This window comes from Petromyzon marinus, chromosome 60 (genome assembly GCF_048934315.1).
Source record: "Petromyzon marinus isolate PM22_M1 ecotype Great Lakes invasive population chromosome 60, UKy_Petmar_22M1.pri1.0, whole genome shotgun sequence".
NCBI lineage: Eukaryota > Metazoa > Chordata > Hyperoartia > Petromyzontiformes > Petromyzontidae > Petromyzon > Petromyzon marinus.
In genome coordinates, this window is record NC_133726.1 from 7,728,295 (window position 1) to 7,742,844 (window position 14,550).

At 50.3% G+C, this 14,550-nt stretch overlaps 1 protein-coding gene across 9 annotated transcripts in view; it reads right to left on the reverse strand.

The window, feature by feature from the left end:
* The window catches only part of LOC116955617 (syntaxin-binding protein 5-like), a 223,376-nt gene that overhangs the window by 133,872 nt on the left and 74,954 nt on the right, over positions 1 to 14,550 (reverse strand). For all 9 annotated transcript variants that reach the window (XM_032976777.2, XM_032976783.2, XM_032976776.2 and 6 more), the window contains exon 3: positions 1,541 to 1,622. In XM_032976777.2, the coding sequence (XP_032832668.1) occupies positions 1,541 to 1,622 (82 nt within the window). The remainder of the gene's footprint in view (positions 1 to 1,540; positions 1,623 to 14,550) is intronic.

A 14,550-nucleotide genomic window follows, 5' to 3' on the forward strand; every position in this document is an offset into this window, starting at 1 on the left:
TGCCACGCATTGCACTGTAATGGAGAAAACCTTGAAACAAAGTAAAAAAATAAAAAAAATACAAATGTCTCTTTTGTGTGCAACCCACCATTTTGTTTTTTATCCTTTCTGTTCCGTCAATACGTATATATCTTTCTTTAAGCGGAATTCAGCTTCAAACATTTCGAACGCGTGAGCACATTCCTGACACCACGGTTGTGTCCTCCGCTTCACCTGTGAATGGGTCAAGCCAACCGGTCGACTGTGAATGGACCAGCCCAACCGGTCGCCTGTGAATGGACCAAGCAAACCGGTCGCCTGTGATTGGGTCAGGCCAACCGGTCACCTGTGAATGGACCAGGCCAACTGGTCACCTGTGAATGGACTAGGCCAACCGGTCACCTGTGAATGGGTCAGGCCAACCGGTCGCCTGTGAATGGGTCAGGCCAACTGGTCGCCTGTGAATGGACCCGGCCAACTGGTCACCTGTGAATGGACTAGGCCAACCGGTCACCTGTGAATGGGTCAGGCCAACCGGTCACCGGTGAATGGACCAGGCCAACCAGTCGCCTGTGAATGGACCAGGCCAATCGGTCGCTTGTGAATGGACCAGGCAAACCGGTCGCCTGTGAATGGACCAGGCCAACCGGTCGCCTGTGAATGGACCAGGCCAACCGGTCGCTTGTGAATGGACCAGGCAAACCGGTCGCCTGTGAATGGACCAGGCCAACCGGTCGCCTCTGAATGGACCAGGCCAACCGGTCGCTTGTGAATGGACCAGGCAAACCGGTCGCCTGTGCATGGACCAGGCAAACCAGTCACCTGGACATGGGCCAGGCCAACCGGTCACCTGTGAATGGCTCCGCAAACAAGGAGAGTGATAGTTGGTGCAAGGTAGTGGCGATGTATACTCACGTGCTGTACGCAACCGCTGGCAGTTGCGATCGTTGCTCGTCACCCGAGAGCTTTGCTCTTTATTAATTCATTTATTAATTCGTTGCGAGTGTTTACCCAGGAAAGAGTATGGCCGCCCTAAAGTCGATGCACGAACATGGGGAGCTGTAGCGAAATGGTTCTCGTTCACGGCCAACACCAGCGATGATTATCTGAACCGGTTCTGGGCTTCTCCTAGGTCGACTAGGCCTCATCTGAGTACCTGGTGCATTGTGTAAAAATCGCCACTGGAGAGACAAAGGCGGGCGAGCGTGTGCCGTGCCGGGCTTCATAGGTGCTCACTAATAGCAAATGCCCCAACAGTCTGTTAAGGCTATTAGATGGATCTTTGTCTTTGGACACTAATATACTAATATACTCTCGCACTCTACACAACAGGGGGAGACCATGGAATTTCCACGCAGAAAGGTGCCCCTGAATCGGGAATCAAACCCAAGGGACTTATTGCTGTTAGGCCACAAGCGTTACCACTGACGAGATGATATATATTTTGCAACACCTCAATATCATTCAGGAATTTACAATTCCCCCCCCCCCGCTTCCCTTACCCCCAAGAGCAATTATCTCGCACGCATTTCTCATAAATATAAAACAGGGGTCGTCTTACCTCGTTCACCATGAACATCAGCTGTGTCACCTCTACGCCGTTCTCGTGTTGGCAGAAGCAGTCCACTCCAGGCCTCCCGAACCTGTGCGGTCGTCGTCAAGGAGGAACTGAAGGAACGATGCCGTCGTGATCGAGACCGAGCACAGCGTTCAACAACAAGGCACGGGCGGCGACAGCGGGCCAGCGGCGGCGTAGCTGTGGAGTGTGCAGGCGAGTGCAATTGCACCAGGGTCCATAGGGGCCGTGGGGGCCCAGGGGGTGGGCGATGAAGAACGGTTGGCTACGTACGGTGCGAAAGAGTTTCAACATACGTACGTACATGCACTGCTCAGACTCAACACTGCTGACAGACTCAACACTGCCCAAAGACTCAACACTGCCCATAGACTCAACACTGCCCATAGACTCAACACTGCCCATAGACTCAACACTGCCCATAGACTCAACACTGCCCATAGACTCAACACTGCCCATAGACTCAACACTGCCCATAGACTCAACACTGCCCATAGACTCAACACTGCCCATAGACTCAACACTGCCCATAGACTCAACACTGCCCATAGACTCAACACTGCTCATAGACTCAACACTGCCCAGACTCAACACTGCCCATAGACTCAACACTGCCCATAGACTCAACACTGCCCAAAGACTCAACAAAGCCCAGACTCAACACTGCCCATAGACTCAACACTGCCCATAGACTCAACACTGCGCATAGACTCAACACTGCCCATAGACTCAACACTGCCCATAGACTCAACACTGCCCATAGACTCAACACTGCCCATAGACTCAACACTGCCCATAGACTCAACACTGCCCATAGACTCAACACTGCCCCATAGACTCAACACTGCCCAGACTCAACACTGCTCATAGACTCAACACTGCCCATAGACTCAACACTGCCCACAGACTCAACACTGCCCATTTACTCAACACTGTACCATAGACTCAACCTGCCCATAGACTCAACACTGCCCACAGACTCAACACTGCCCACAGACTCAACACTGCCCATAGACTCAACACTGCTCATAGACTCAACACTGCCCATAGACTCAACACTGCCCACAGACTCAACACTGCCCATTTACTCAACACTGCACTATAGACTCAACACTCAGCGCAGAGGCCGGATAACTGGAAGAGCGATCCATGCTCCGCTGATCCCAAAACAACCGAATCCCCGGATAACAGGCCCACGACGAACCGCAATTCTACTGCTGCACATTGTTCACGTGAAACGATAAATGGACGCCACGACACGCACAATTCACTGCGTGCACCTTCACGGTAGCCGTGTGCTTTAATCAGTGACTCGTTCACAATGCCTACGAACTTCGGGGGGGAGGTCCAATGATAGATGCAGAGGATAAAGCGGGACCATGTATTGATGCAAGCACAGCAGGCTTTGCCTCTCCAGTGCTGAGGATGCTTGACCCTTGGGTTCATTCCGCCTCTCATCCTGGGTATGGAGAAGTATCTCTGACCGAGGATTAAACTTGGATCGAATAAAGTAATGGGTTTCATTGGGCTCAGTACGATCACCAATGACTACACGAATACAAGAGCAGGACACCTGATTTGCGAGCAATGTGTTTCTGGCTTTGTACCTTTTCCCTTTAAAGGGACCTTTGTATACTTATTACCCCAAATCCGCCAAGACAGCTTATAATACATATCGTATTTTACGTGGTTGCGGCGAGAGAGGTCTATTTGGGGATCCGTAGGGAGTAGCCGTGAGGTATGGCCATTACAGAGTCGCCCCAAGGCATCGCTTCGTCTGTGCTCCGTGCTCTCTCTCTCTCGGTCGTCACGCTGGAAGCAAGAGGCAAGCTGTGAATGGATAATTAACCCCCCACCCCCTAAAAAAATATGCCTATAAAGAAACACCAAAACAGATTTGTTTTTCAGGCGAGCACCTTCTACGTCCTCATCAGATTAAGCCAAGCTGTGCCGAGCGTCAAGAGAGGTTTTGCTTTAGGAGCCGCGAGCTGCAGCGTCCAAACGCTTCGCCGTGCTTCTTGGCCTGCCCAGGTGTTGCGATCTTGCACCTTCACCGACGCAACACTGCGCAGCGTGGTGAAGTATGGTCAATTAACCACCTCCACCACCACCCCGGCTCCAACAAGACCTGCACAGCCGTTGGGGATGCTGTCCCTACGCGCGTGGCGTCCGGGCGCTCCGGTTTCCCCCCGCGTGTGAACACTCAGTAGTTTAATCTTAATTTGAGTACTCAGTAGTTTATATTTTTTTTTATTTAACCAGGTAAGGCCCACTCAGCTACACAGCTCCTGTTCAGAAGCTACCTGGCCATCACAAATGATAGCTCAGCAAAGTGGTTATCGCGTGGAGATTTACACCAGCAAAATGCTCTAAAGCGCGTGATGTTGTTGCTAAATGTGGAGGGAAAAACTAGAGGACCCGAGGAAAATCCAAGCGACCACGGGAGGAGAGACACCCAAACTCCAAATGTACAGCAGCAGGCGTCAGTGTCGGGATCGAACCCACGAGCTCCTGTATACCGGGCGAGGGAGTTAACATCTCCTAGCCACCGCGGCACCCAATTGGCCCGTAACACCTGAGCAAATAGAAGACCGCAGAGCTTGGGCAATTGTTGGTTAGCGCCGGCTCGTCGCCACGTGGCTGTTGCTGCTGCCTTGTTACCCGCTCCTCTGTGGTTCCTCCTCCTGGACTCCTCACTCTCTCTCTCTCGGAGAGTGAAAAGCGTAATGCTGTGTGGCGACAGCGGAGCACTGTCACAAGTTGACGTTATTTTTGTAATAATAATAAAAATAGTAAACCAAATAAAATCCATTATCTGAAGCGTGCCAGAGGGTCTGCGCGACCCCAAGACGCAAATCAATTTGGGAATAACCGTGCGGAGCTTTTGAAAAAGGAAAAACAAATCTACCCATCGTAAAATTGTGCTCATCGCCTCTCCATTACTCGCTGCCCCATTAACGACGTCTCATCTAAATCCTAACACCCCCACCACCCCACCCTCCCACAGGCACAAAAAAAATAAACCAGATCACCTCCGAATAAGAATAACTGCAGCGTCTATTGCAGCCTATAAAGGAGATGAATGATTTCATCAGCGATGAAAAACACAAGCAATGCTTGTCAACCACCCACCCCCGCCCCAGGGGTGTGTTGGGTTATATTCTGCGGCATTGTATCATTTTCATGGTTGTTTTTGCACGCGCGTGTGTCTATCCGGCTTATTTATATTTCGAAATTATATATGTGTGTGTGTGTGCGCACGACGATAATTATAAGAATGCAAACACGCGTGGATTTTTCCCTCTTGACGGCAAAGCTCCCGGGCCCCGTGGCAATCGGGTGCAGGGTCGTTCCTTCTCGAGCCGCGCACTTCGCTCTCGCGAGCGTCGGCGCGCTCCAATTTAAAGAGACCCCCCCCCCCCGTACCACCATCATCATCACCACCATCATCACCGTCGTCGTTCCTCGGCAACGCAATCCCACAGTTCTCCGTGCGCACTCCGCGCGCGTTCAGCACAATGCGTAAATGTCTAATTTATAGTCTTGCACATGAGACACTCTCCCGCGAGGCTAATTGCCAAGCTGGTGTGAAAAAATAAGAAGAGGTTTTACCCTTTCTGGCAATAAAACAAGCGGGCGTCAAGACGTTCGAACACCAGATAGATACCTTCTTGCAAGGAATCAAGGCTCCATTAACCACACGTGCTGTTGGTGAAGATGCAAACAAACATGCTCTGAAATTAGAAGCATTGTCTTTGAAACTGACTGGCCTTCACCAGAGACATCATCATGGTCCTAGTCTCACCAGTGGCAGACCGGAGAACGCCAAAAGGTATGGGATAAAAAGGTCTCATGATGCAAAGCTGTTGTTGCTGTTGTTGTTTTATGGAGGCATGTACCTTGAACAGGAATGTTTAACTCACGTATTTTTTATTTTTACAATGATTCGAAATTTACATTTAAACAGCGCTCAAACCCACCTTTTACTTTAAAGTCTGGTATTGGTTTTTGTTTCGTCGTTTCCACCGCCCGTTAAACCTTCCCGCTGTGAGAATCAAGAGAGAGAAGGAAAACGAGACAGGACCGTGGTGGCTTCTCCTGGGGATATTGAATAAGGCCACCGCCACTCCCTGCACCCCAGGGCTAACGGGCACGAGCTTGAAGATTCAACACCAAATGAAGAACAATCATGCACACACACACGCACAACAACAGCCGCCATTCGCTACTAAGTGGCGGTGACGTCACCACGACGCTTGTGCCAGGCCATGTGCACCTTGAGGCCACGTGAAGTGTCGAACGCCCGCGGGCAGGAGGTCACGGGGCAGACCCAGGTGCCACGGGTCGACTGACTGAGATGACTGCTGGTGCACCACCTGTGCCTCCTACTGTGCCAACCTGCTGTGCTTTAGCCACCCGGCGCTCCGCTCGTTGTTGTGAGCGTCGCTCCTCCGCCCTCCGTTGTTGTTGGAGGGCGACTGCCTCCAAATGCCCAATAGCGTCCTTCACGAGCCTCCTCCACAGAGGCCGATCTTGACACCGCTGGTACCAGTCATCGGCAAGTCCACTCAGCTCCACGTCCTCCTGTACCACATCACTCCATCTCTTCTCTAGCCCGTGCCGCGCCCGTTAAGCCCCCTCGATCAGGCCGAACAAAAGCTGTTTCGGCAATGCGGTGGCTGGGCATGCGGGCTACATGACCCAGCCAACGCAGCCTTGCCTGCCGATGGAGCTCACCGATGGGACCTTGCACAGATCTTTCAAGGATTTGTGAGCTCCTCACACAATCCAGCCTGGTTAATCCCAGGATGGTTCGTAGGCAGGCCAGCCTAAATGTTTCCAACCGGCGAAGATGCTCCATTAAGGGGGTCCACGTTTCGCAAGCGTAGAGAAGGGAGGGAATGACCGCGGCCGAGAAGACCTGAAGCTTAGTGCGGAGCGACAGACCAGGTAGCTTCCACACAGCGTTACGGAACCGATGAAAAGATATTGCCGCTCGACTGATTCGGAGTGAGACCTCTGCTGTTAAACTGGAGCCGGTCATAAGCACACTTCCCAGGTATGGGAAACTCTCCACTCTCTCCACAACTGCCCCATCACCGATTGGGAGTTGTGGGGGTGGAGTGTCCGATGGTACAAAATACCCAGGCAGGTGCTTAGTTTTGGTGGGGCTGATGGTAAGGCCCCATCTCTTCGTGGCACGCTCCAGTCTCAGCAGCAGCATCTCCAACTCCTCCTCTGAATGAGCAGCTATTACCAAATCATCGGCATACATAACGTGGTTGAGCAATAGGGAGCCATCCCTTGACTGCACCCGGGCATCGATCAGCCTCCCATTATATCTACACACACGCACGCACACATGCATGCACGCACGGGTTCTGTAATGTTGAAGGGGAGCAGCGGATCGCCATTCTGTCTTGTGTCTACCTTTTCCACTGCAGACCAAACCCGGACACGTGTCTCAGTCAGCACGAGGGTCAGTGACTGACACTGCACACCACGCGGGGGGGGGGGGGGGGGGGGTAACGAAAAACAAGCGCCCCATGGTAGCTAGGAGATGTTAACTACCTCGCCTGGTATACAAGAGGTCGTGGGTTCGATCGCGACACCTGACGCATGCGTCTCCCACCCTCCGTAGTCGCGTGGATTTTTCTCCGGGTCCTCCGGTTTTTCCCTCCACGTTAAGAATTGACGTGCTGTTAGAGCGTCTGGCTGCAATAAATGTCCACGTGATGATAGGCCAATCCGTTGAGCTATGATTTGTGGCCAGGTCGATTCTAAAAAAGAGGTATTCAACTAATTGGGCCTTACCTGGTAAAAACGAAAGAAAAAAACATTGTAAGTTAATCATTTCTAATCATGACAACACAGGCAATTAGTGTCCAAAAAGGTAATTATCTGCGTTGTTGATTGGCAACATTTTCTGCCGAGTCTGCTATCAGCGCAGTTAGGCAACTCCGTCCTCAGCCTAACGGTGTGAAGATTGATTTAATTAGGTGTTTTTGCTTTTGTAGTGTCGGTGACCTGGGGTCACTCTAGCAAATGAGACTCCCTCTATTCCGATCTCTTGATTTCTCACCCTGGCTAAGTGTGATCAACGGGGAACAGCTCGACACTCAACGCTGCCTGTAATCCCGCTAAGACCTGGCTCACACGACGCACACGCTCGCATTTTCAAGCAGTTTTTTTTAGTTTTGTGTCGTATCGCATTTCAACGAGAGGCCCACTGCAGAACACGGACGGGGACGCAGAAACCCCACGTGACAGAAGACCCGAACGAACTCTGCGCTCCTGGGTTTAGAGGAGGCGGGGTGGGCGTGTAATTCGGCTCACGGGCGCTTGTGAGCAGGGTGCATTGTACCTTTCCATGGAGAGGGGATGATAAGGGAGGGAGAACGTCCGTGAGGGGTCAAAGGGAACGAGGAGCAGGGGAGGAGGGAGGGAGGACAGGAGAAGTAAGGAGGAGGGGTGGGGTAAAGGAGTGTTGTTACCACGGTGCACAAGCGGTCCCATAGCCTGTGAACCGCTAGTGGTGTCCGTGTGGCCGTGGGGGAAGCGATCCATGCAACCGTTGCAGACACTACGATTTGGGAGTGGTTATCACTCAAAGTGTAGTCGCTCCTCACAGTCATATTTGCCGTTGGGTCAGACCGCTCGGGCAGTTTCACACGGCAGGATTCGCCAGAGCTCGCCGCCCTGACGAAGCTCAAAGCAGTCGGAGGGGAAATATTGTCGCGCGACGCGCGACGATTCAATTCGGTCGCGAAAAGTCTTAGAGCCGCCGGTGAGGAGGGGCTTCATCGATCACAATGTGATCATCACATCGGAACGGGACACTCAGTGATGTGTTTGTAAACACGACCGGCTTGTCGGGTGGTGGGAGGGTCAAATGCCAATAATTGTTGGCACAATAACTACCGCCACGCGGACTAGCCCGTCCAAAAACATGACTCGTCCAGAGTAGTTTTAATGATAAACTTTTTTAAAAACAGGGTAGTTTCAGTCGTGAAAAAACATGTTGCTGGTGCATAGTGGTCCGCGATACAATGTTAGGGGTTGACAGTGGGACTGCGGGTATGGAAATGTTGGGAACCACTGTCTTAGACCATATTTACTATAAATTGCCACGATGCTTTTATAGCCTCGTGCATTTGTCTGCCTAAGAGCAGTGCTTCTGGCCCATTTTATTTAATAGACTATAAAAGGGGCATTTTGTTCTGTGCAAACAAGTGTAGTTACACGAGCTCTATCGCACGGTGGTCCTCGATGGGGGGGGGGAAAAAGATGATGTAAAAACTAAGCCAAACCAAGTGCAATGATGGGATGGCTACGTGTGGGCTGCACCTACGAGAAAGTAAAACAGCCAGGAGGGGATCTGGGAAAGGAGGGCGCGCGCTCTCGACGAGGTCAAATGTCGGCATCGTTCAGAGAACGTTTTTGGGGGAAATTTCAGTTCGAGAAATATAAGCGCGCAGACGGGGGACGCGCAAAACACGCGCGTCAGCCATCGAAATAACCGACGATGTACATGGACCCGCCCTGGGGGGCGAGCGGTCGAAGAAAAGCTGAGCACCAGTGAGCACGCACAGGGCGGGCAACAACGGAGCAACGGAGGGGAGCGAGAGTCCATCCAGGGCAGCTACTGAAGGAGAGCGGAGGGGAAGGGCTGTTTAAAAAATAATAATAGTTGAATTTGATCGGGGGGAAAAGAGCAGGCGACACCGTTTGTGTGCCTTAATTGAATCTAGATTGAAAACTCGTTTCTTGAGAACTGCTTTAAGTGTTTAGTTTGTTGTCCTTCTCCCCCCCGCCCCCCGCCGCCGCGCCCGCACCTCAGATTATCACGGCCGGCTACGTACGGTGCGAAAAAAGTTCAGCATAATACATAATAGAGGTTTTATTAGGGGGTTAGATTGCGTAAATATGAATGTGTCGTTAAACCCGCCACCACCCGACACAGCCAATTAGTATGGGTTATCACGTAAACAAAAAATGACAATTAGTTACTAGTAAACCCACAACATTAACAATTCTGGCTGTCACCTGATGAAGTTGGTTGTAATTAATAGCGAAATGTTGTGGGTTTACTCTCCAACGCACCGGTGGTGTTTAACTAGTAACGAAATGGCATGTTTTGTATAGGTAACAAACCTGACTAATTGGCTGTGTCGGGTGGTGGCGGGTTTAACGACACACACATATATTTCCGCAAACTAACCACACAAAAAAAACTCAATCCCGGTTAATATCGGTCGTGACAGCCCACCCGTGCAATATATACGTACAATTTGAACCGTCTGCAGCCAGTGTAAATCTTCTGTGTAATGAAGGACGCCGAGCCTCACGAAGAAAACAGAACGAGCACTGCCGAGTGCACAAAGCAAGCGGGGAGAGCAGCGCGCGACAGAAAGGGGAGCACGTGGACCGGAGAACTCACGCAAGGCTACGGACGGCGTCATTGACCGTCGTCAATCCAAGTGGGCGAATGGCAGGGCGCCTCGCTCCAAGGTCAAGGCCGGTGATGGCAAGCGCAGCGATGGGGGCGGGCCGTGCGTTCTGCGAGGGCGCGACCGACGAGATGAACGCCGGCGCAGCGATGGGGGCAGAGTGCACGACTGCGAGCGCCGGTTACAGTGTGTGGAGAAGGGCCTTCATCGAGCAGCAGAGAGACCACGGCTGCCGCTGATGACGACAACGTGGCTTGGGTTGAGAGCAAATCACAATCACGTAGCAACATTACAAATGTCATGTTAAATTACCGTAATTACAATGATATGTCTGCATCGCTCAGAGGAGCTGCACCATACAGGTTATTGGCAGTAAGAAAACCACACAAAAGGCTCGCCACTGGCTGGATGGAACCAGTTAGCTGCAGCGTCTCCCACATATATATATTCTTGGCAAGTGCATTAAATGTCGCGTGCAACATCGGCCAGCCGAAGCATCCAATAAAACGATCCCAGCAGCTCTATCGGAGAGATTGAAAACGCGAGCTTCGCACAGAGCATGGACAGAAAGTAAAAACGCCGCGCCGGAAACTTCCCGAGGATCCTGGACGCCAGCCAGCCATCCAATTAGAGATCTCCCCGCCGTGTGCCACGTGAGCGGCGCTCCGCATCGCCACAGAGCTCGTGGCCCAAAAGCGGCCGGACGGGCGCTAGGGTACGGTGCAAAAAAAAAAACGAAGTTCAACATACGTGCGTGCGTGCGTGCGTACAACAGTGGGTTTGATAAAGGGCTGCGTGCTCTTTTACATGCCGATGATAGACTCGGTCTAACCCCCAACCCGGATTTCAACTTAGACATCTCCTGAGTGCGATGTAACAGTGGGGTTCTCAACCCGGGGAAGGAGGGGGGGGGGGGGGTACGTGAGGTGACTTATAAATGTGCGAAATTATATCGCTCACGAGAGTCATTGGTGAATAATCATGTTGCGTGAATCTGCCAAGAAAAAAAAACAGCTACGATAAAATGTAACTCCATGATAGCCGAGAACGATATAAAGACCTTTTCTAGACTCACTGATCGCAAACAACGTTGGTTTCCAAGAGTAACCGGCGGGCGTGAACAGATTACGGCTCGCGTTGCACAGCATCCGTTCAACAAAAAAAAATGTTATTCGCTTGCAGTTACTTAGCAAAGTTTGGATACCTCACGAAAATTGACTTTCGGCTACACTATTGATGCTCCTCCGCCACACCTCCAATTAGCACGGTTGGCCACGTACGGTGCGAAAGAAGTTCAACGTGCACTAACACAGACACACGTCTCGGATAAGCGTGTTGGGTCAGGCAAGGCGGGGGTGGAGGGGGGGGGGCGGGGTTACCCGGTTGAAACAAAATGCAACGAAGGAGGTCACAGTAGGCAACACAAGGGGCTGAGAAGCGACTGCTTTAGATGACGACACGACAGGGGCCGATTTGACAAGGTGGGCCGGTGGGAAGGGCGCCGCTGCTTCGCACTCGCATCATCATCATCATCCGTCAAGCCGGGCTCGCAGCGAGGAGGAGGCTAATCTTCCCCGGGAGGCCCAAGACCGCACGGAGGCCACGGAAAATGGGGGGGGGAGGGGTGGGTGGCCATACGTCACCATCCAGTCGCCCCAGGGACGAGGGCAGGTAGGCAGTTTTGGAGTCAGACGAGGGGAAGGCGATGACGGAGACGACGGTGATGATGATGATGATGGAGACCCCCCATCATCATCGTCGTCGTCGCCACCATCAACGTAAGATGGGGCCTCATAATTTGACGCGAGCACAGGGCCTCGGATGACCCCATTGTGAGGCTGAGTGGCAGCACGAGGCTGTGTTTGAGGCTCCCGGGGAAGATCGGAGCCCTCTCCGGCTTGACGGATGACCCGAGTGATGTCGTACGGAACAGGGTTTAATTTTTTTTTTCAAATCGTCCCAAAAAACTGAAACATATGAAGACACTGATGATGGTAGCGATGGTGATGATTACCCGTACTGACTTTCAGAGTTGAATAATGCCGCTGTATACGTGTGTTGGGCTGGGAAAAGGCATTCTCTTTGATTAAATGTTCTCTTTGAACATCAGCGTTCGGTAGCATAAGGGTTTAAAAATCGGCTGCCTACCTCTTAATCAGCAGGGCTTTGACAATTATGCCCAAACAATGTTGCAAAAAAATACTAGTCAGGTAATTATGCCGTGGCTCATTTTATTTTCCAAAACAATATTTATATTTTTTGTATATTCCTGACAAATAATATTTCGGAAACCCATATTCCTGTTTGTCGTTGGGGGGAGGGGGTGGGGGGTTGGGGTTGTGGGGGGAGTGGGGGGTGGGGGTGTGGGGGGGAGTGAGGGGGTAAACAATCACAGCTCACTAAGTGGGGCAATGGATTCTGCATTCACGTCGAGTGCCCACCCACCATCACCACCCAGGCGATGAGAATGGACACTTGTCACCGCGAGGTTTTATTTCAGGGCTGTTGAATGTCTTCCTTTGCGAGAGTGAGTTGTATAGTTTACGTGATGCACTTCCGACCGGAGGAGCATGCCCGTCGTGCATCATTGTCGTGTCACGTCCTCCCGCCTAGGGATAATTGAGAGAGAGAGAGAGAGACAGACTCCCCAGTAAACTTTTGAGAGTCAGAACTCATATATATTCCCAGGATATTCTCAAGGGAGTTCATAAATCCAGAACCCCACCGCGAGACAAAAAGAGACGCTCATTGTGAGGATTGTGTCTGGCCAAATGAAGAACAAACAATACCAAAATCATACCCAAAAACGCAATAAAAATTGTACCAAAAAAAACTTAAACATATGACACTGATGATGATGGTGGTGACGATTGGCCGTACTGACTTTCAAAGCTAAATCATGCCGCTGAATACATATTTCGTGTTGGGAAAAGACATTTTCTTTGATTAAATGTTCTCTGAACATCAGCGTTTAAAAATCTCCTGCCCACCTCTTAATCAGCAAGACTTTGCCAATAGTGTCCAACCATTGTTTTGAAAAATATATAATCATCCATTAATAACTGTCGCCTTTAAAAAGGAAAACAGTATTGAGCATACTTTTTGGAAATTCCTTCTGAGTGCTACGATCTGGTTGTCAGTCAAAAACAAAATTAAGTGAGCCGACAATCAAATTCTGTGTTTTTTATTTTTTAACCCAAAACTTGCTTTTGACAAAATGAAAAAAAAGGATTTCTCAGCTAAATTAATCTGAAGCCGACTGAATGACCGCTGTCGCATGGCCTCCATGTTGTCAGTGATTGCATCGTCATCATCAGCAGCGGCAGCAGCAGCAGCAGCCATGTCCCTTCCACTGCTGGATGAAGGCCTCCCCAGACCGTCACGGGCTCTCACAATCCCGCGATATGATAAACCGCTCCATCTCACTGGCAGAAGTCATTCCCTTCAGGAACGATCCCTCATCCCTTTGCTGGCAATCCGTCACTATTCTTGACCGGTGGGCCTTTTCCCTTTGGGCCATCACGAATATCCCGCCAAAACCCTCTTGCTTTTCTCAACCGCTTTTTTGTCGTCTCTCGATGTAATTCCAAGCGTGCATCTCACTAAGTGATTGTTGTTCTTTTTTGTTACATCTGTCTGGATGGCTGTACGCCAGTTAAAAATAATTATATTCCACTCGAGCTTAAGGTGAATTAATCTCAAGCACTGAGTAAGTGGGCAATACATCCCCAGCCACCAACGCAACTATTTACAAGCTAATAACAACAACAATCAGTTTAACAGGCTTTCACGACCAATATAATATGTAATATAGGTTTTTTTTGGGTGAGATCGCGTAAATATATAAATGTGTCGTTAAACCCTCCACCGCCCGATACAGCCAATTAGTAAGGTTTGTGACGACACATTTATATATTTATGCGATTTCACACAAAAAAAACCCTGTATTATGTATTCTATTGGTCGCGAAATCCTACTACCTGTTAAACTGATTGTTGTTTTTTTAGTGCTCTGTTTTAGAGTTGTACGCCTTTTGGCGTCTTCGAGTCCTACACCAGTGGAGACTAGGCTCTAAGAAAAGCCGTCTCGGGTGTGGACCAATCAAATTCAAGGACAGTGCATATTATTATCAGAGTTGTCTCTTTTGTTTGCATTTTGATTGCTTGTGTTGTGGTTATTGCAAACATGATGCCTTGAATAAAGGTGTCAGTTTTTGTGCCAGTTAAAAGGGTAAAACCTATTACTATATCTTGTTACTGGCAAAGGAGGTCTCATAATGTAAATGCTCACCCCGAGCCCTCAATACTCTGATAGTGCGCTGTTTTTGAGTTGTACGCCTTTTGGCGTCTTCTGGTCCAACACCAGTGGAGACTAGGCTCTAAGAAAAGCCGTCTCGGGTGTGGACCAATCAAATTCAAGGACAGTGCCAATATTATTATCAGAGTTGTCTCTTTTGTTTGCATTTTGATTGCTTGTGTTGTGGTTATTGCAAACATGATGCCTTGAATAAAGGTGTCAGTTTTTGTGCCAGTTAAAAGCGTAAAA